Below are 23,435 nucleotides of genomic sequence, written 5' to 3' on the forward strand. Positions count from 1 at the left end.
GTGCCATCTAACTGCCCCATTTTATTTTTTTTTAAAGAAAATTAGATTAAGCTTCAATTTTTTTTAACAACCTTGGCAGGGTTAACTATGTGTATCTTTCCATTTCAAGGGTGTCTCTTGTTAAAACAAACAAAACCAACCAACCATATTGTTGGGAGAGGATTCTGGAAAGGTGATAGATTAAGTCAGAAATTTGTACATTTTCCAGATATCTCCACAAATTAGACAAAATAGTCTATAAGGGCTAACTTAAAACTGTACAAATAAAAAAGACATAGAAAAGAACAGCATGACAATCAGAGAAGATATCAGGATGGAGATTTGGACTTTGTGAAGTGTAAAGACCTCCATGCTAGTTCTACTGAAGCAGCAAGCAATCCCTTTGGGCTAGCTAGTTGGCAGGTAGTCTGTGCTCCAAGACACATGAATTTTCACCTCCCAGACAGTGTGGGGAGTTGGATGTCTCTGAGGGGAACTGTCCTAAGGAACACCATGCCAAGATGAGGCCCTGGACAAGAAGGAACCAACACAAATTCAGTGAGTACAGAAACAGTGGAGTAGGGATATTGCTGGCATGGACACTTACATGAGAGTATAATTCTTGGCTTGGGGCTTGAGGATGAGGAAAGAACTAGAGGAAAATCTGCTAGAGGGAAATCTGAGGCCAGAGGCACCATCTTTCACACCATAGGACTGGAGATAATTACAATAACAAGCTCTTATTAAAAAAAAAAAATGAGTAGGCAAAAGAGAAAGTTGCTATGAGAATTGGAAGACTAGTCAGAGGAACTGAATTTTTTTTAAAAGTCTCTCCTACCTCAACGAGTAAGTCAAATGGTCACCTGTTCAAAAAAAAAAAAATTCAAAGAACAACATAGAAGAAAATGAGAACTATTATCTTAAGAAAATGATTCCGAAACCTAGAATTGGGTTAGAGGAATTCATCAATGTTATAAGTAAAATGTGTACAGCACAGAACAAAAGAAAACCTACAAGGAAACAAAAGATGAACAGTTCTGAATACAATTTGTAATATTTATCTAGATAGGCCTCCACCCTTGTGTCAAAGTTGTTTCCTCAATCTTCTAAGCTTTCTTAGGCTGTAAAAATGTCTCACCCTGATCTTTTGTTGACTCTACTACTCCAAAATTTGATTTAAGGTGTTATTTTAATGTTGTTAGGAAGTGAATGTTCAGTGAGTTCAATTAAGTTGCTCTCTCTAATCCACCATCTTGGCTCCACCACAAATAATTTTTCTTCTTCTTCTTCTTCTTTTTTTTTTTTTTTTTTTTTTTTTTTTTTGCACTAAGGCAATAGGGGTTAAGTTACTACTTGCCTAGGGTCACACAGCTGGGAAGTATTAAGTGTCTGAGGTCACATTTGAACTTGGGTTCTTCTGACTTCAGAGTTGGTGCTCTAATCTTTACACCACCTAGCTGCTGCTCATAAATAATTTCTTAATAGTATTGTGCCTGAATAAAATATGTTAGCATTTTAAGAAGATCTACATGGAAAATCCTAAAATAATAATCTTTTAACTAAATATTAAATTACATTTATTTTGTCCCCAGGGACATTTTGTTTGAAGCAGTTTTTATGCCTTTGTAGGCTAGAATTTGGAAGAACTAATGAGAAAAATAAAATGACATTTCCTGAAATGTTAACTACCAGTTTGTTAGCAAATTTATCTGAGGATCCTCGTCCAAAAAAAACAAAAAAAAACAAAAAAAACAAAGAATTTGGATATAGTATACACCTTTGAAATACTTGAAAATATTTAACTTAAAGAGGAAATAATTTGCAAAAGGAACCAGCAACCAACATTTACTAAGTTTACTAAGAATGGCTAAAAAATAGGAGGAGGAAATAGTAGAATGCTGTAATTTTGAAGATTTAGCAAAATGCTTACTTATTGTAAGAAAAAGCAATTTTTATTATTTATATTATTGGCTCCTATTTAGTGACTACTGTCTCTCTATGCAAGAGCCATATTTTATTAAACTTAGCTACCTGATTTGTTATTTTCTCTTTCTATCTTTATTAGAAAAATAATTATCAATGTCTTTTTCCAAACCTTACCTATATAACCTTCCCCATCAGGTCTTTGGATCAGTAGAGTGGGACAGAGACACATGAAAGTACCAATCATATTCTTACACATTATGCCTTTAGATTCACAGTCATGTAAACCTTCAACACATTCATTTAGATCTGTAAGAAAATACTTCATATTAACAAAAAAGATCCCTGACAGTAGGTTCATGTTCAAAGTTGAAGCATAATCATTTAAAAAAATTATTATTTTATTCTATCAAGTAAAATTGTATTTTCCCTTGTAAGCTATGTCGTGTGAGACCAAGGAAATAAGACTCCCACCTTTCCCAAAAAAATCTCAGAAAGAGCACTTTTGCCAGATTTCTACACAACTTTCTAAAACCTTTTAAAGGCACGAAGAAGAGTGCAACTGACTTTATTTTGAATATATCAATATTGCATAGTAACAGTTCTATAATAATACCCCAGTCCACAATTTCCCTCTGATTGAATTTAATCAAAGTAATTAGGGAAACATCAGATGTTGAGATGTTCAGGACTATTTAATCAATGACATACTGTATGAAAGCAAATATGAAAATCACTTTAAGGCAAATTTATTTAAGAATTTGAAGAGCTACATTTCCAATATGGTCACAATTGGTATTGTCAAGATTAAAGTTGTTTTCATGAAATTAAGAATACACATTGTGTATCTAATTTATATTTTAATATATTTAACATCTACTGGTCATCCAGCCATCTGGGGGAGGGGTGGGGAGAAGGAGGGGAAAAATTGGAACAAGAGGTTTGGCAGTTGTCAATGCTGTAAAGTTACCCATACATATAACCTGTAAATAAAAGGCTATTAAAAATTTTTTTTAAAAAATTGTTTGAACATGTAATAAAAGAAAATTAAAAAAAGAAGAAATTAAGTATACGTTTAGAGTTTACTTATAAAATTTTACTTATTAAATATCATTACCTTTACTCATCTTTTGATCATAGCCAGCAGGACAAGTGCATTCATAGTAACCAAAGGTGTTTATGCAGCGAAAAGCACATAACAGTGGATTTGGGACACATTCGTTGATTTCTGAACAGTGATAAAAAGGCAAATTATTTTTATGTTCTCAATATAATGGTTTATTTAATTAAATGGAGATTGATCACTGTACTCTGTCATTCAAATAATGTTGAATTTCTTCCATTTAGATCACATAAAATACTCTTTAGCACCTGTCAGATTGTTATTATAAATTATTGTTTTACAATTATCTCTATAAGTAATCTTATCTTCTACTTGAGATACTATAAGATACACCAGAGCCAGCAATTATACTTTATATAACTTTTATGTCTCTCAGTGACTAATCCTGCATATATTTAATAAATGTCAAATTAAATTTGACTGAGTCTAGTTGAGTCATAAATTGTGTTTACTTTTGAAAATGGTAACCAAAGGAAGAAGGAACACTGCAGCAATTTCACATAATAAATTGTCAACACTGAGAATCTGTGTTTGTAAAACAATTTATAGAGAGGCTACATCAGTAGGATATATATAAAGATATATATATTTATCTTTCATATAAAGAGATGAGATAAAATATATGTAGATTAAATGATATAATGATGGTGGCATCAACTGAACAGCTCTTTTTGAGTAGAAGCTATGGATTAACCACACAGACCTTTAAAAAACCTTTTCCACTGGTGTAATGGGAAGGACACTGAGTGAGTAGTCAGAATACCTTATATCAAACTCCTGGTCTATTACTTATGATGTGATTTTCAGTATGTTATTTACCTTTTTTAAACTTGTACAATGTGACAATATAATCTATCATGTCCACTGAAAATTATTGATATTGAGAGGACTGGCTATATCTATTAATATACAGAGAGTTATCTTCATAGGTGTTTTTTTAAATATGTGAATGATATTTAAATAACTAAAATTTGAGAGACAACATGATGTAGCACACAGATACTTCTTGTAATCAAAGATTTAGATTCATATCTTGATTTTAAGACATTAACTCTCTGATTGGTAGACAAGTCTCTTCTCAGAGAATTATTGGTCTGCATCAGTTGAAAGGAATTTTTATATAGTCAAACATGTTATTGAAATCACAGATCTTCTCCTACCTAAAAACAAAGGACAAGAAAATAAAAGCTTACCTGCACAATTTATCATGGAACCTGGCTCAAATTCATCATTGCAATTGCATTCAAAACTTCCAATAACATTAATGTATGCCCCATTTCTACATGAATTCCCAACTGAACATTCATTTGTATCTGGAAGATAAATTAAAAAAAAATTATTATTAAAGGCCTATACACTTCCACACCCAAGTTTTTGAGGAGGAGAATTGATGCACTCTCTTGAGGAAGTAGAATAAATGGTTCTGAGTATATGCTAATATGTCATCACATAATATATTAGTTGAGCATGAGCACTATACTTATGTATATACATATTTCTGTACTCATGGAAATGATGACTTTTGACAAAACAGAGGAAGAATGGGGTAAGTCTGGCATCTCTGACAATTTTATAGAGCTTGTTCTATCCAACCCTCCTTCACAATGCTTCTTACATACTTTTTATTTCTATAACATATATGTGTGTGTATAATTTATATGTTAAATATATTATATACATATTTTATGTAATTAAGATATTTTAGACCCTCAGAACTTCTCATTCAACTCTTGCAACAGTCTTCGAACAATTCAAAGTCTCCTTGATTCCTGTCTCTTCTTTCTCTAAAGCATCTTTTACACAGATGTCAAAATAATCCTTCTAAAAGACATATTATTGTAACACAGGAACCACCTAACAGTGGCTTCTGGAGATCCTACCCACATCTCCTTATGTGAGAGGATGATACAAGGAGACTGAGAGGCAATTGCTGTTCTCTGACCTCTCTGACTGAGAGGGTATTGATTGTGTTGTCTGACCTCTCTCCTTTTCCCTTTGCCTCCAATTTATTTCACTACCAGTCTGCAACACTGGCTGCCCTGCAACTCCTTCAGATGCTATGATCCACAGCTGTGGAGGCTCTCAGAGAATTGACCTGTACTTAACAAATTATGACCATATCACTACCCCTGCTCAATAGTCTTCCATATCACTCTTTTGACTCTAGGATAAAATATAAATTCCTAACACAGTACTTTCACAAGCTGCCTCCAGCTAGATTTAATTTATATAACTCCTCTTTATATTTTTATTTTTATATTCTAATGAAAGTGGTCAATTTGTTGTTTCCTGAATCTCCAATCTTTCTTCACAATGTGATTGAAAGATGATGTTTATCTTGTTGTTTAATCTATTTGTTTCTTATCCCTCCATAAATTCCCTGAGGACAGGACATTTGTTTCTCTTTTTGTATCTCCAGTATGCAGAATATTGGAGAGGTAAATTGGATTGTGTAGTAAGTTTTGTAATGTACTTTTGAGGCCAGAATTTAGGTAATTATCTGGTCCACATGAATATAAACAGAGTTGGACAGGAGAATAAAGGAGCAGGTAAACTGCTAACTTTGAGTGCTTGGCAGATCTCTTTTTAGACTTGGAAAAAGTGTATTTTAAGCATGTATAGTTGTAGAAAGATGAAATGAAAAACAGAAAACTGAAAATGAAGTTCAATTTCCATCTCATGACTTAAGAACATTTGTTCTTAGAAAACTCATTTTGCCTTTCTATACCATTTTTTTATATATAAAATAAAGGATTGAACTAGATGATATAACAATTAGAGATATGCAAAAGTAGATAGAAGTAGTGTAAGCTGCCTTTTTTTTTTTTTTTTTTTGCTTTTTATCACTAATAACTTGCACATATTTAATACTGATGTACTATAGGGTTTCCTCTCATCAGAAGTCTTTAAGTAAAGGTTAGATTACCTTGAGTTGGAATTATTGCAAGGTGAATCTTGGATTAGAGAATGTAGGATTACATTATATACAATAACAGCAAGAATATGAGATGATTAACATTGAAAAACTTGGTTCTCTCTCAGTGGTTCAGTGATCTAAAGCAATTCCAATAGACTTTGGACAGAAAATGCCATCTGAATCCAGAAAAAGAACTGAGACTAAATGTAAATCAATACATGCTACATTCACTTCTTTTTTCTGTTTTTTAATCATGGTTTTTCTCTTTTGCTCTGATTTTTCGCTCCCAACATGATTCATAAAGCAATATGTGTTAAAAATAAATTTAAGAATTTTTAAAAAAGAGAATATAGGAACTGGGTTTTTTATATCTTGAGATTTTGTAAATTCTAAGGTCCCATTTCCATTCTAGCATGTCATTCTGTGAATTAACACTTACCCAAACAATGTACTGTAGCATAATCCAGGTTGTAACCCATGGGGCTTTCACAGCCAAATGATCCATCTGTGTTGATACACTGACCATTTAAATAAGTGCCTGGGCTTTCAAGACATTCAATGACATCTGAAAAACAGAATTCCCAAGCTTCTATATTTTTTTTCAATTGACAAATTGGATGGGCTCAAGCAAATTTTCAGATGTTAAAAGATATACAAGTTGTGCTACTATTCAAACATAGCATCATAATTTTTTAATTATATGTACTCTGTGGAGTAATGGAGGAATATGCAATTATTAAATGAGAATTTGTGATTTCTTGCTAAAATAAAATTAAATACCTTCCTGTGAATCATGAAGGCTAGAGGAAATTCCATGGCCAAATGGACATAAATCCTGGAAAGCAACTGCAGAGAAATATTGTATAAGAATTCCAAATTATCCTGAATACTGAATAGTATTTAAAAAAAACAAATTTATTTTGCTTCTAATTTACAATTTCAAAATAATGTGTATTTGAAATTTTTTCTTGATTTTCTTCTATGTGTTAATTAAAAAAAAAAAATCTAACACCAATATATCAATATATCTGAATGAGGAACTAATATTTTAAACAAAGACTTCTCCAGTACATATCAACTCCATGCATTCCATCTTTCCATCTTGCTTTATATTTTTCTTTTTTTCATTCAAAGAAGCATGCCTGATGATTCTGAATTTGCTGCAAACTAACCAATTTACCTCTGCTGTTTCTCTACAATGCAAAAAGATCTATGAAAATCTTTGTGTTAATTCAGCTTTTCAATATAAGACTTCTTGTTTTATGAGTTATTTTGTGGTGCAATACCCTAATGAAAAGTTTAATGAAATCTGTAACTTAATTTGTTTCTTTCCCTCTATTCCAGTGCTTCCCAAATTCTTCCTTTTGAAGACAGATAATTCTGACATTTAGACAATAATTCTGACATTTAATTAATCACCGAGTTGCATATTACATATACATTTATGCAAGTTGTCCATATTATTCAGTGAAAAACACCTATTTAGGTTCCTTAGGAAATAATTTTATTTTAGCAGTTAACATGGAAGATTGTGGAGAGCAGACATGACTCTGTGTAACCTCCTTTAACCTTCTCTCAAACCAACAGCAGATTAAACCTCTAAATTGGTTTTGAAGTCAAAGACTCCACAAATATTTGTAGTACAACACATTTCTAAAAGAACTTCAGAACAGGTCTATTTCAATTAGGCAAGGGGACAGTCTGCCAAACCCAGACTGTAGCATAGGGAAATCAGGGGAAGAAGTCAGAGCATTGTCGCTTCCACACACCTGTGAATCTTCTGTGAGCCTCTTAAGCCACTCTGTCCTGGTTGCAATCAGGTGGTTTGGCAGATTTGCCTTTTGTAAAAGAGAGCCATTTTGTAAAATGAGCCCCAGCAGAACACTAGACCTATCCTCTATTACCCAGCACTGGAAATTAATCAGCAGAACTGCCCCAGGGCAAATTAGAGCAGTTATCTCTCTTTTGCATTGAACAGATCTCAAGTCTTTAAAAAAAATGAAAAACAAAAAGAACTCTCACCATAGACAGGATGGATTTACATGTGCATTCTACCAAACATTTAAGTAACAATTAACTCTAATATTATATAAACTATTTGAAAAAATAGGGAATGAATAGGGAATGAAGAAATTCTACCAAATTCCTTTTATGACACAGACATGGAACTGATACCTAAACCAGGAAGGATGAAAACAGAGAGAAAATTATAGACCAATCTCCCTAATGAATATTGATGCAAAAATCTTAAATAAATCTTAAAAGAGATTACAGAAAATCATCCTCAGGATAATACATTATGACCAAGTAGGATTTATACCAGGATTTCAGAGCTGGTTCAATATTAGGAAAACTATTAACATAATTGACTATATCAATAACCAAATTAACAAAAACCATATGACTATCTCAATAGATGCAGAAAAAGCATTTAATAAACCCAACACCCATTTCTATTAAAAAAAAAAAACTAGAGAATATAGGAATAAATGAACTTTTCCTTAAAATAGTCAGAAGCATCTATTTAAAACTGTCAGCAAGCATCATATGTAATGGGGATAAACTAGAACCATTCCCAATAAGATCAGGAGTGAAACAAAGTTGCCCACTATCACCATTACTATTCAATACTGTATTAGAAATGCTAGATTAAAGGAATTAGAGTAGGTAATGAAGACACCAAGTTATCACTCTTTGCAGATAATATGATAATATACTAAGAGAATCCTAGTGAATCAACTAAAAAACTATTAAAAATAATCCACAATTTTAGCAAAGTTGCAGGATACAAAATAAATCCTCATAAGTCATCAGCATTTTTATATATCAGTAACAAAATTTAACAGCAAGAGATTCAAAGAGAAATTCCATTTAAAATAACTGTTGATATGATAAAATATTTGGGAATATATCTGCCAAGGGAGAGGCAGGAACTATATGAGCAAAATTACATAACGCTTTCCATACAAATAAAGTCAGATCTAACAACTGGGAAAAAATCAAGTGCTCTTGGAGAGGTTGAGTGAAAATAATAAAGATGACAATACTACCTAATCTATTTATTTAGTGCCATACCAATCAAACTCCCAAGAAACTTTTACTGACCTAGGAAAAAGTAACAAGAAATTCATCTGGCAGAACAAAAGGTCAAGAATTTCAAGGGAATTAATAATAAAAAAAAAAAAAAAGGAAATGTATATGGCCTAGCTGTATCAGATCTAAACTGTATTATAAAGCAATGGTCATCAAAACCATTTAGTACTGGCTAAGAAACAGAGTAATTGATAAATGGAATAGGTAGGTTAGGTTTGGAGGACAAAACAGTCAATGACTATAGTAATCTACTGTTTGACAAACCCAAGGATCCCAGCTTTTCAAATTAAGAACTCACTATTTGACAAAAAACTTCTGGGAAAATTGGAAACTAGTATGGCAAAAACTAGGCATTGACACACACCTAATACCGTATACCAAGATAAGGTCAAAATGGGTTCATGATCTAGACATAAAGAATGATATTATAAACAAATTAGAAGAACATAGGATAGTTTGTCTCTCAATCTATGGAGGAAGGAATTTGTGACCAAAGAAGAACTAGAAATCATTATTGATCACAAAATAGATAATTGATTATATTAAGTTAAAAAGATTTTGTACAAACAAAACTAATGCGGACAAGATTAGAAGGGAAGCAATAAACTGGGAAAACATTTTTACATTTAAGGATTCTGATAAAGGCCTCATTTCTAAAATATATAGAGAATTGACTCAAATTAATAGGAAATCAAACCATTCTGCAATTGATAAATGGTCAAAAGATATGAAACTTTTAGTCATGTGAAAAGGTGCTCCAAATCACTTTTGATCAGAGAAATGCAAATTAAGATAACTCTGAGATACCACTACACACCTGTCAGATTGGCTAAGATGACAGGAAAAGATAATGATGAATGTTGTAGGGGTGTGGGAAAGCTGGGCTACTGATACATTGTTGGTGGAACTGTGAATCCTCAAAAAGTTATCAAACTGTGTATATCCTTTGATCCAGCAGTGTTTCCACTGGGATTATATCCCAAAGAGATCTTAAAGTAGGAAAAAGAACTCACATGTGCAAAAAATGTTTGTGATAGCCCTTTTTTTGTGGTGGCTTCAAAACTGGAACCTGAACAGATGCCCATCAATTGGAGAATGGCTGAATAAATTACATGGCAAGAACAAGACTTATATGATGATCAGTTCTGATGAACATGGCTCTCACAATGAGATGATTGAAACCAGTTCCAATTATTCAGTGATGAAGAAAGTCATATACACCCAAGAGAGATCTCTGTAGGAACTGAGCATGGACCACAACATAGCATTTTCATGCTTTCTGTTGATGTTTGCTTGCATTTTGTTTTCCTTCTCAGGTTTTTTTTCTTTCTATATTCGATTTTTTCTTGTGCAGAAAGATAACTGTATAAATATGTATACATATATCGAATTTAACATATATTTTACCAAAAAAAAGGGAAAAAACAGTTCACATGGTTTTCTCTCATTCAAAAATCTTATTATTTTAAAATCATACCTTCATCATCTTTAGGATACATTTCATAAGGGTTACCCCAGCCCTCTCCTGGCATCTTACTGCAACAACATTTTGTCTTTGTGGTATTGAAAGCTTTTGCTACTGTGCACATTCCATTCTCAAAATTTTTGAAGCAAAAGCTCTGGCAGGTATCTAAGCAGTTAAAAAATGTAAAAACATTTCAGTTATTTAGGAAACTATTATAAAATATTCTAATGCAAATATCTTTGAAGAAAGGGAGTAAGCTTTTTAATTGGATACAGTTTAGTATAGCAGTTTAAAAACATTATTTGGAATGACCAAATCATATACTTTTTTGTTTTCATAATAATATCTTACTCTATGACAAATGATAACCTCTAATTGCTTGCTTTGTGAAATTTTACAAGAAAATGAAGACTTTTGTAAATAAAATTAAGTAATATTTGTTCAAGTCTTATTCTAATGCCTTATCGGTACATGGAATCTTATTTCTTGGAGGCTAATATAGTAGGTTATATGTGTTAATAGAAGTTATCAAGCTAGAAATGCTCAAGCTTGGACATAATTTTGTCTTAGGTATAACCTTCAGAGAAATTCATCATGAAGTTGATTACAATGGCTACAGTAAGTGATACATAAAGAACTTCTAAACTCCTAAAACAAAAAAAAAAGCTAGTCTATCTCTATGTATCTCTTTTTTTTATCAGTCATACTGTTCCTATTAAAAAATACCTTTCTCCTACAAGAGTATAAATCTAAAAAATACAATGTATCATTCAGTGAAGTAAATCACCTAGAAAGCTAAACCTCACTATATAAATTTTGAAAATATATTGAAAATTTCTAGTAATAAAGTTATAAAAGTGAACCACGATGGTCATTTTAAAAAGTACAATATCAAAAAATTTAAACAGTATTTTTCATCTTCACACTAGTTTATTTTTTTTTTCAAAACTAAAAATTTATGAGTTCCAAATTCTCTTTCCTCTCCAATCCCTCACCCACTATGAAGGCAAGAAACATGATATGCGTTATATATATGAAATCATAAAAATGGGTTTCCAAATTAGTCAATTTGCCAAAAAACAAAAGAAACCAAGACATTTTTGTTTGTTTTGCTGAATTGGGGTGAAGTGGCTTGTCCAGGATCACACAGCAAGAAAATATTAAGTATCTGAGGTCAGATTTGAATTTGGGTTCTCCTGACTTCAAGGCTAGCTGCCCCATGTCACTTAGCTGTTTAAAAACAGTAGTTCAAAGGATAATGGATCTTGCTTATGTAGTTTTCTAAAAAAGTGAAGACTTTATTTTTCTTAATTTCTGTAATTCCCAGGTATGTCTTACTTTAAAGGCTTCATCTCTACCCTTTATGCTAGAGACCTTTCTTTAGGTATACAGACATTCTTTTTATACTAGGATAGCACTTGGATTTTTTTGTTATTTTCTCCCCCTCTTTTTTTAAACTTAAGTTCTTCTGATAGATTTTCATCATTTAGGCCACTCCTTTCTTATAAATTGTTGGTGATATTTTGTAGCTGACTTCCATCAGTTTCTTGCTGTAAAGTTGTGTGAATTTGTATTAATAAAGCATATTTTTCACAGGAAGCTCTCTACACAGATAAAATCAGGATCTCAGTAAAAAGTGATTATAAAATATATTTTATTGATGTCTTTTGTTTTTATACAACAATAATTTCTGGAAGAAAAATGAAATAAAATATTTCATCATCTCCAGATTGAACCCTTCTCTTCTAACAAAAGACAATAAAAACTGATACAGTAATGACAACTTACAACGTATATATTTTTACCTCAAATCCTTGTCTGCTGCAAAGGCAGCAGCTTATTTTTATGTTTAATCTTAACAATGTGTTTTTCATTTATTCAAAGAGTCTTATGGTAATCGATTCATTTATATTGTGGTAGTCATTATGTATATTGTTCTTTTGGTGGTATTTATTTCACTGTGGATCAGTTCATACAAATCTTATGTATCATAAGATGGAAATTAGATATAAAGAGCTGGTAATAGCTAAATCTGTGTATCTGAGTAAGCCTCATAAATATTTGATTATTTTTTTTCTTTCTGACTACTTGTGGTATATATTCTCCTTGATTTGAGAGTTCTAGATTTTGGATATAGTATTTTTTAGAGTTTTCGTTTTGGTATTTTTTTCAAGAGATAAACAATATAGTCTTCCAATTTCTACTTTGCCCTGGGTCTAGTTCTAATCATTTTTGTTTGTTTTATTTTTTTGTTGTTGTTGTTTATTTCTTTTGCTGGGACCTTTTATCTGTATAGAGAGATCATGATGAGAAATATTTAAAATTTCCTAAATAATTTCTTAGAATATGATATGTAGCTCTTTTATTTTTCATTCATGGAATTAGGGTAATGTAATATTTCTTAAATCATTTCTCAATTTATTTCCTAGGCCAATTGCTTTTTCCTGTGAGACATTCACATTTCTCTTCTTTTTAAAAAGTTTTTTTAAACTTTAGTTTTACTCTGGGTTGTTTTCTAGGTTGTTGTGGAAGGAGTGTGCTAGGGAGCTAAGACAAAAATTCCTTTTCTTATTCTGCCACTTTTTTCTCAGCAAGAATTGATGAATTAGCTAATACAAATTTTAGAAATGACTGGAGGTTTGTTATCAAGATATAATACAAGGAAATGTTACAAAAGAAATATAAATAAAAGATGATGGATAAAATATCTAACATGCTTTTTTGTTTTTTCAAAACACCATTATGAAAATGAGATATGACTATCTTAAGCATATATTTGATGTAAAGATGTTTTCAGATGATTTTCTATAGCAAATAATGTATAGTCACACAAATGTTCAAAATATATACAGAATATAAATCTTAAATGTGATGTATTTCTTAATTTTAAAGTAGTATTTGACTCAATAGAACAAAAGGTAACCTGGAAGGCTTAGGCATAACATCTGAATATTAAAATCACAGCTCTTATCATTGGTGATTTGCTAAATACTTATATCTATTGAGATTTAAAATTGGGAGGAACTCCTAAAATGTCACCAGAGTCTTGAAAGTAGTTTTGTGCAAATCTCAAACAAAACAAGTATTTCCTATTTTAGATTAGATTAGTTAGATGCTCTTATGTACAGATGCCATCGTACTAAATGTTTAATTAAACAACATAAAGCCTCCAGAATATAGTAAACGAATTTCGTTTAAACTTTAACAGTGGCAAAATAAAGTTGAAAAGTAGTAGGTACTGACTAGAGTATGATATATGTCTGGATTTGCAATTCATTGATTATCTTAGAGAAATGTTAGTAGACTCAGAGTTGAGTGTCAGGATGACAGGTTATGAAAACCATGTACTGTTTTCAATAATCTCTAAACTGCTTGTTACCTTAATAAATAACTATAAATTATGCAACATTGTGACCAAAAAAGAATAATAATTATTTTAATTAATTATAACACATACCTAATGGCCAATGGATTTCGCAAAGGAAAGCTCTATTGTGGGAATAATCAGGTTAATCATATTAATAATAAGAGTAGTATGATGAAAGATATTATATGTATAAGCTTCTGTGAATATATATAATGCATATATATGTCACATATATATTTATATTATTGCATAAAATGGACTGGTTTTATATTAAGAATAAGATGATTTTGAAAAGAATCAGAAGAAACCCAGTTAGTCTATATTTTCTATGGAGAAAATATTGAAAACATGGGCAGGAATTGCATAAAATAATTGTAGTGGGTGTAGTTTAGGTATGTCTTTGCATTATTGGAAACAAGAATCTACTATGAAATTAAGCAGTTAGAAAAAAGGTCAATATTAACACCATCATAATTTCAAAGCTTACCAAAGCATCTCTGTCCCTTGTCAAACAATATAAAACCTGTGGGGCAGACACATTGGAAACCCCCTAGAGAATTTGTATAAGAGCCAAAAAGGCAGATGTTGGGATCTTCATTGCATTCACTTATATCTATAAAATAGGGGGAAAAAATAAGTTAATTTTGTAACTTTTCTGATGCTTCCTAAAATATTGTATATTTGATGCCTAAGATTACTAAAGGACAAACAAACAAAAGAGGTGGCAAGTGGATAAAACTGCATTTGGAGCCTCAGATATTTTATAATCCTGGGCAAATCACTTTGCCTCATCTATAAAATGAGAATAATAGCACCTATCTCATAAGGCTGGTTTGTTGTGAAGATCAAATGAGTTTATATGAAGTATTTTACAGACTTCAATGCTCTACATAAATGCTATTTTCACTTTAAAATATAGATTATATCAATTCTTCAAGTTACTCTTCTTGCTTCAAAATCAAAAATGTTTGCTAACACACAAAACATATGCATGCACACATACACATAAGCTACATACAATGAACCATAATGAATAGAAAACTCATTTCAAATTCAGGAAAATCTGGGGTTCAAATTTAGCTTCTGATATATAGTGTATAATCTTGTTATGGATTCTTTAATCTCTTAGTGCTCTTGAAAAGTCCCAGATTCTAAATTGTAGGGAAATTCTTGACTTACACTTTAAAGTTTTCTCCTGGGCAACTCAGTTCCAGTCTGTGTTAGGAGTCTTACAAGGTGCTAAGTCATTGGAAATGATAGGCACTCTAAGAGATTCACAAGTCAGGATTCAGTCAGGAGATTCACAAGTCCAGGAGATTCACAAGTTCAGTGGAGGAGATTCACAAGTCACAGCTCCCACAATCCCACTCTTGGAGAAGGAGTCAACCTTTGAGTTCATACCTCTAAAAGAGCATATAAAAGGACAACCCCACTGGGAGCACTCTGGGAGATTGAGAGGCTTTGGATTCAGAGGGATGAGAAGCTGAAGCTGGCAGAGGCAAAAGACTAGCAGCAAGAGCTCTTGGAACCAAGGAGAGAGATAGGCCTCTAAGAAAACTAAGGGGCTATTTTGGAAGAAACAATAAAGGATCTGAACTCCTGGCTGCATTTGAGGTGATTATTACACAGAACTGAAACTAAGGCTGCCTCTGGAAGCTCCCCTAGAAACCTGCTCCCAGAAAACATTACGTTTAAGGGAAAAGAACACTACATTTTGGTGCCCAACGTGGGGCAGACGCAATCCTGCTTTCAGTGGAAAACCCTCTGATCCTAACTCCAATGGGAAAGTCACCTCAGCCCAGAAATTAGGGTGAGTACAACAAGGAAACTTTGTTAAAGAGCTCAAGTAGAATTTCAGCTGAAATGAGACAGATGTTTAGAAAACAGCCTTCTCTTCCAAAAATTAGCACAAGCAGCAGAGAACTGATCCACACTTTGATATATCTCAGTATCAGAGGCTACATTGTGTGCGTAATCATCTAGGAACAAAAAATCATGTATCAACTGTCCCTTTTCAAATTAAATAATCCATGACCAATGCAGTAGCTGACCTTGATGTCATTTTCATCCTCACTGAAGACATGTGACAAACATTGCTGAAAATATCATGCAGAAAAGCATCAGAGAAAGCACACACCCCTGCTTCACTCCATTAATGATTGAGAAAATGGGTTTTTTGGTTGGCCTTACAAGCTTCTTGATTAGATTAGTTTTGAGTGAAAATTCTAATGTCAGCTTTAGGATGCTCTTTTAATGTAGATTGTTGATATTTTGTGACTACCTCAAAAAATTTTATCTTCAGCTCTAGCTTAAATAAGTTGGCTTTTGTCAGCTTTATTTCACTTTGACCTACAATTTGGATGCAATACCCACTGAATTCTCTCACAAGAAGAATCATTTGTCTTTCAAATATATTGGATTTCATATTGTCCATATGTATGCACACAATTCCATGTACCAACAGTGAGTGGAATTGTCTTTGAAAATTTGTCTTCTATTTTATGGCACCTTTTCTAGTTGCTTCCTCATTCCAGGAAGCATGCAGTTTAGTCCTTCAAAAAAAAAAAAAAAAAAACAGATCAGATAGCCAGAAGGCTGCCAAATCTCACTGCTGCTTCAGTCCAGTGAGAAGATGATCCTATGTGCATGATTGTGCATGATTGTGTATGATTGTGACTACAATTCAGAGTGTATTCAAAATGTTGCTTTGTCATTTGCCTATCATATCATTTTGAAGTAGGTAATAAGCATAAAATGATATAGGTGATGTCTCTTGATTTAAACATAAGTATTTATTTAATTAAGACATAGTTGTACAAAGTAATTGGCCTTACTCTCTCTTCCAGAGTCAAAGTCCAGTGGCAAGGGAAGTCAAGATGATTGGTGATGTCTCAGGATGCAGTGGATGATTTTGATATTTTTGATGTCTAACCAAGTTTAATATTCAACAGAGCCTTCTGCAGCTGCCTTTATGGTTATTGGAAGAAATTATTCTCATCTGTCCATTCAGGCAGGGTAAGGTTTCACAAGTTTGAAATAGATACATCTTAACTGATTAGAGGATTTGAAACTGCTCAATTACCCTCAACTAGTTTTAACCTGTTAGCTGAAAACAGTTTACTATGATATGGCCTCTGCGCATTCTGCAGCTTTTTGAAGACATAGTTAAGAGTTGGGTGAATTAGATGGACACCAAAGATGGAAAGCAATGCTGAAAAAGGGCTTGATAACCCTAAGATCAGAGGTACTAATTTTCCCTGAACTCATCCTATAGCCCCTTAAGATAGTAGTAGAGATGGTTTGAATTTTGTGAACTTTCTTCTAGTCAGACTATATACAATTTTTCCCTGAAAGTTTAAGAGACTTTACTGGTTTTATGCAAGTATGATGCATGCCATCACTATTCTTTGAAACTAAAACTTTCCATTGCTTTGATTTTTAGCTTATTTCCTTTATAGTGCATACCATATAGTCTTAGGACTGATGAAAGAATCAGAAAAAAAAATTGGCCTTACCAATGGAATTTTCACTTTTTACTTCATAATCTGAAGGACAGATGCATCGAAATGATCCTTCTGGGTTCTGACAGGCACCAGGAGAACAAGAGCCCAGAAAGGTTACATATCCATTAGTATCTTGAGGGAGCAAGAGAGGGAAAGAGGAAGACAGGGAGAGAGAGAGAAAAAGAGGGAGAAAGAGTTTAAATATATGACAGATATTGCAAAACGATACTAACAGAGTTATAGCAAGTTAGTCATTTGAGTTAAAAACTCTAGGCATATAGATAGCAAATTTCTTACTTGGTCTTAGGATCCTTTTATTAGCTTACTTTCTCTATATCTTTTCATGGAGACAGGGTAGCCTCAAGCTTTGACTATACTATTCTATTTTTCTAATTATCTATCTATCTACTATTTATCTATTCTATACTTCCAATTGTCAAATTATTGGTTCAAATAAAAATTCTAACACACACACACACACACACACACACACACACACATATATATATATATATTCGGAATCATTTTTTTTAAAAAAGGCATTTTCTTTATTTTAAGTGAAGGATCTTTCTAGTGAGTAGTTTTGGAATACTTACCAATACAATTTTTGCCATCAGGAGTGAGTTCATATCCTTCATTACACAAACACTTGAAAGAACTGATTTCATTAAAGTATTGTCCATTTCTACACACCTGTCCAAAAAATGAACTGCACTCATCTATATCTGTAAGAAAGCAGAATATAATAACTTTCATGAATAATTAACTCATAGGAGCAAAAAACTTTTAGGGATAATTATTTAGAAATTTGAAATATATGCCATAGTACACCTAACATATTCATTAAAATGACTGCAACTTAAAATTTTACAGTTAGGAAAGCAAGTGTTGGTTTCTGGCATTAGAAGCTAAAGGAGGAATCCTTTATTCTCTAATAAATCTTATTTTTAGGGGGGAAAGAGATGTGTAAAATTTTAATTTGATAATCTAAAATGAAAATTTCACTACTCTGTTTCCAATAGGATGTACAGTAAAACAAATTACTAACCATTACTCTGGTAAAGAACTCTAGCTATATAAAAGTAAGTACTACACAGAATATCCTGGATTATATATGGAATTTATAGATTTGCTAAATTCACAGTAGATTTGGAAAGTAAGAATATTAACATGTTCTGCTTTTCACCAAAGATGAGAGTTAGTGCCAGATCAGCAATTTTTAAAAGTGTATTGTTATTAGAAGTGCACCCTATCATACTAGGGATATCAGAAACTATAATTCATGGACCACCTGGTGGAAGTTGAATAAAATGCTCTTAAGCCTTTGTTAACATGTAATTTAAAAAAAAAGGTATAGAAACAGGAATACAACAAGTAAAAGAACAACCAAGAATAGAGAATCATAAAAAGGAGAAGTAAGTCCTCCATCTACCTCATCCCAGGTTACATTTTCTAGCACAGTAGGGAATTAATGAACAGAAGTTAGAGAATCAATGATAATCTCAATTTAATCTGAATATCACAAAAAGGAGCATAGATTAAGACAAGTGATGTAATGGTGACAAAGGGTTTACTCTGAAAATCTTTGGAAAATACAAGAAAGCTGAAATACTCATTAAATTGTATAAAAGGGTCTTAAAATTTATTTTTTATTATAAATGAAAACTTTTCAACTTCTTTTTTTTCATAATTATATAGCTTGGGGCCATTAACCACTACTAATACAATTGGTTTTTTTTGGAGGAGAACAAAACAATTAAGGGACATACTAAATTTTAAAACATAAGGACAGCCTGTATTTCAAAATCAAACAGAAATGAATTAAAGGATTACAAATATACAGTTGGAAGGTACCTAATTTAACAGATGAAGAAACTAAGGACTAGAGAGATTATAATATAGAAAATGGGGTTCAGAGAGCATAAAAATCACATTAACTAATAAGTTTCTGAGGCATAATTTGAACTCAGATCTTCCTAATTCCACAACCAGAACTCTTTCCTCTCAATCAACAGTTCTCAAAACATGATCTGGGGAATCCCAGTGGTACCCAAGGCCTTTCAAGGAATTATTTTTATAAAAATACCAAAATGGACATAGACAGATATTATGTGTTTTGCTTACTTATACATATTTGTTGCAAGTGGTTTGTTTCTCTTTCTTTCAATTGGGAGAATAGTAGGAAAAAAAGAGAATATTTTTAATTGAATACAAAATTAATTAGAAATATTGACCCAAAAATAAAAATACCAAAATGCTTTAATTTTCTAAGGTGGTTAATATGATGGATTAGTCCATGCAAGTAAAAGCTCTTGGGGGAATACTCAATCATTTTTAAAAATGAAGAAATAGGCCCAAATGAGACCAAAAAATACTATTCCCAACTTCCAGAGTAAAGCCAGGAAGCTGCTTGAGCTCTCCAGTTTCCCTAAAAAACCAAATGAAACCAAGCCTCTGAACAGAGTCTGAGGGAATGAAACCACTCTCCAACTCAAATAGACTGGAAAAATTTCAAGAAAGGTCAGTCGCACTGGGATGAAAAAGATGTTTAGAGTAGCTCATGTAGACTGTGGGAAAGCTGGTGAAAGGGTCTTTATCTTTATCACACACAGAAAATCAACTGAGATCCTCAGGACTGGAAGACCAAATCAATGGGGTAGCTCTCAGTACCAGCTTAGAAGGCAAACACTGGAAAACCAGGCTGTTTCCTGAACAAAGCAGGCAAAGCTGTCCCCTGCAAACACAAGATGCCCCTGTGCTCAAAGTCAAGGCTCAGAGCTGCACAGGAAACGTGGGACAACTTTACCACAGGAGCAGTTTCACCTTAAAAGTTTAAAAGAAAAAGTTGACCTCAGAAAGCCACTCTGGTGATTGGGCAGACCAAAACATCAACTTAGTTAAGATCAAACTGTCCATAGAAGAAATCTCAAAGCATGATATGAATTGGTCTCAAACCTAGAGAAGCTTCTTGAAAGTGCTATAAAAGACTTTAAAAGGCAAATAAGAGAGGTAGAAGAAAAAATGAGAAAAGAAATGAGAGATATGCATGAGAGTCAAGATCTTTGAAAAGGAAGGGGAAAAATTAACTGAAGGGAAAACTCTTTAAAAATTAGAATTAACCAAATGAAAAGAGGCAAAAACTAATTGAAGAAAATCACACATTAAAAACTATAACAGGGCAAATCAAAGCTAATGACTCTGTAAGACAATACGAATCAGTCAAACTAAAAAGTGAAAAAATGAAAGAAAATATGAAATACCTCATTGGTAAAACAGCTGACCTGGAAAATGGATCCAGAAGAGACAGTTTAAAAATTATTGGCCTTCTTGAAGGCCATGACTAATAAAGAGCCTAGATAGCATTCTTCAAGAGATCATTAGGAAAAACTGCCATAATATTCTAGAAACAGAGGGAAGAATTCTCATTGAAAGAATCCATTGATCACAAAGAACACTATTGTGAAATTCCAAAACTACAATCTGAAGGAAAAAATACTACAAGCTACCAGACAAAGGCAATTCAATATCAAGGAGCAACAGTCAGGATTACCCAAGGAACATTATTGTGAAATTCCAAAACTACAATCTGAAGGAAAAAATACTACAAGCTACCAGACAAAGGCAATTCAATATCAAGGAGCAACAGTCAGGATTACCCAAGGAACATTATTGTGAAATTCCAAAACTACAATCTGAAGGAAAAAATACTACAAGCTACCAGACAAAGGCAATTCAATATCAAGGAGCAACAGTCAGGATTACCCAAGGAACATTATTGTGAAATTCCAAAACTACAATCTGAAGGAAAAAATACTACAAGCTACCAGACAAAGGCAATTCAATATCAAGGAGCAACAGTCAGGATTACCCAAGATTTGGCAGCTTCTACAATAAAGGATTGGAGGGCCTAGAATACCATATTCTGGAAGATAAAGGGCTTAGGGTTACAACTAAGAATTAACTTTTCAGTAAGACTCAGTATCATCTTTCAGGGGAGACAATGTAGCTTCAATGAAGTAAGAGATTTTCAATCATTTCTATTAAAAAAAAAAAAAAAACAAATAAACCCAGAACTAAACTGAAATTTTAATCTACAAACACAGGACTCAAGAGAAAAGTAGAAAGGCAAATAGGGAGAAATATATATTATTTAATGGTTAAACTGTTTATATCCCTAGATGGGAAAACAATATCTATAACTCTTGAAAACTGTCACTAGGACAAAGGGGAGCATTTGAGGGTGTGGTTGTGAAGGAACTCTGATGTGATTGCATCAAAGAAAAAGACATTAAAGGGTAGAAAAACATCTGCACTGGAAAAAGAGGAAAGAGGAGATATAATGGGACAATTAATTCAAATAAAAATGCAAAAGATCTATTTCAAGGGAGGAAAAAGGGAGAGGGGATCTGAGCATTGTCTGAAGCTTAATCTCATCAGTTTTGGCTCTAAGAGGGAATAACTTTTATCATTTAGTTGGGAATAAAATTTTCTCTAACCCTATAAAAAGTAGGAGGATAAAGAGGAAAGAAAAGGTAGGGGCAGGATAGAAGGGAAGGCAGAAACACTAAGCAAAAAGGTAAGAGAAGGGGTAAGATAAGAAGATAAGATAGTGGGTGGAATGGGTAAAAAAACAAACAGGACCAGGGACAGAATGGAAAGAGAGAAAAATAGGATGAAGGGAAATACAGAGCTGGTAATCATTACTGTGAAAGTGAATGTGATGAACTCTTCCATAGAATTGAAAACAATCTTACAATATATTGTTTATAAGAAACACATTTGACACAGAGACACATGCAAAGTAAAGGTAAAAGGCAGGAAAATAACTTATTATGCTTCACCTGAAGTAAAAAAAAAAAAAATAGGGGTGGCAATTCTGATCTCAGATAAAGCAAAAGCAAAAATAGATCTTATTAAAAAAGGTAAGGACAAAGAGTACTGTAAACAATGAAATAGTAAAGATACTAAATGTGTATGCAGTAAGTGGTAGAGCAGGCAAATTCCTACAGAAGTTTTAAGCAAGTTACAGGGAGAAATAGATAGCAAAACTATTCTAGTAGAGGACCTCACTCTCAAAATCAGACAAATTTAACCACAAAATAAACAAGAAATTAGGGAGGTTAATAGAAGCCTAGAAAACCTAGATATGATAAGACCTCTAGAGAAAATTGAATAGGGACAAAAAGGAATACACCTTTTTCTCAGCAGTACATGAAACCTATACAAAGATTGATTATTGTATTAGGGCTTACAATCAAATGTAGAAAAACAGAAATAGTAAATGCTTCCTTTTCAGACCACAATGCAATTAAATTATATTGAATAAACAGGCAGAGAGAGATAGACTAAAAACCAACTGGAAATTAAATAATCTAATTCTTAAAAATGAGTGGGTCAAAAAACAAATCACAGAAACAATCCATAATTTCATCCAAGAGAATGACAATAAGACAACATACCAAAACCTATAGGATGCAGCCAAAGCAGATCTTAGGGGAGATTTTATATCTCTAAATAGCAACAGGAATAAAATAGAGAAAGAGTAGATCAATGGATTGGGAATGCAACTAAAAAAGCTAGAAAAAGAACAAATTAAAACCCATAAACACCAAATTAGAAATTCAACTCAAAAGGCAAGATTAATAAAATTGGAACTAAGAAAATTATTGAATAAATTGCTTTTTTTGAAAAAACCCCCAACAAAATAGATAAACCTTTGGTTAATGTGATTAGAAAAGGGAAAGGAAAAACAAAACAAAACAAAGCACCAGCATCAAAAATCAAAAGGTAAATTTACCACTAAAGACAAAGAAATTAAGGCAATAATTAGGAGCTATTTTCCAACTTCATTGCAGCAAGTTTGAAAACCTAATTTAAGTGGATGAATATTTACAAAAATATAAATTGACCATCTTGACAGAAGAGGAAATAAATTACTTAAATGGTTCCATTTTAGAAAAAGAAAATTGATCAAATCATTAATGAACTCCCTAAGAAAACATCTTCAAGGCAAGATGTATTCACCAGTGAATTCTACTAAACATTTAAAGAACATTTAATTCTAA

At 32.5% G+C, this 23,435-nt stretch overlaps 1 protein-coding gene across 6 annotated transcripts in view; it reads right to left on the bottom strand.

Moving 5' to 3' along the window:
• LOC100923239 (fibrillin-2-like) overlaps nt 1-23,435 on the bottom strand; it is a 117,817-nt gene that overhangs the window by 36,534 nt on the left and 57,848 nt on the right. For 5 of the 6 annotated variants that reach the window (XR_004234188.1, XR_004234189.1, XM_031968608.1 and 2 more), the window contains 9 exons: nt 17,967-18,095; nt 17,383-17,502; nt 14,355-14,480; nt 10,513-10,665; nt 6,723-6,788; nt 6,382-6,507; nt 4,219-4,338; nt 3,020-3,130; nt 2,080-2,211 (listed from right to left, as the gene is read on the bottom strand). Coding sequence is in view for 4 of the 6 variants with exons in the window: in XM_031968608.1 (XP_031824468.1) it covers nt 2,080-2,211; nt 3,020-3,130; nt 4,219-4,338; nt 6,382-6,507; nt 6,723-6,788; nt 10,513-10,665; nt 14,355-14,480; nt 17,383-17,502; nt 17,967-18,095 (1,083 nt within the window). In the remaining 2 variants the exon portion in view is untranslated. The remainder of the gene's footprint in view (nt 1-2,079; nt 2,212-3,019; nt 3,131-4,218; nt 4,339-6,381; nt 6,508-6,722; nt 6,789-10,512; nt 10,666-14,354; nt 14,481-17,382; nt 17,503-17,966; nt 18,096-23,435) is intronic. The other variant, XM_031968605.1, reaches the window with a different exon arrangement.

The sequence above is a fragment of the Sarcophilus harrisii genome, chromosome 1, assembly GCF_902635505.1.
Source record: "Sarcophilus harrisii chromosome 1, mSarHar1.11, whole genome shotgun sequence".
Classification (NCBI taxonomy): domain Eukaryota; kingdom Metazoa; phylum Chordata; class Mammalia; order Dasyuromorphia; family Dasyuridae; genus Sarcophilus; species Sarcophilus harrisii.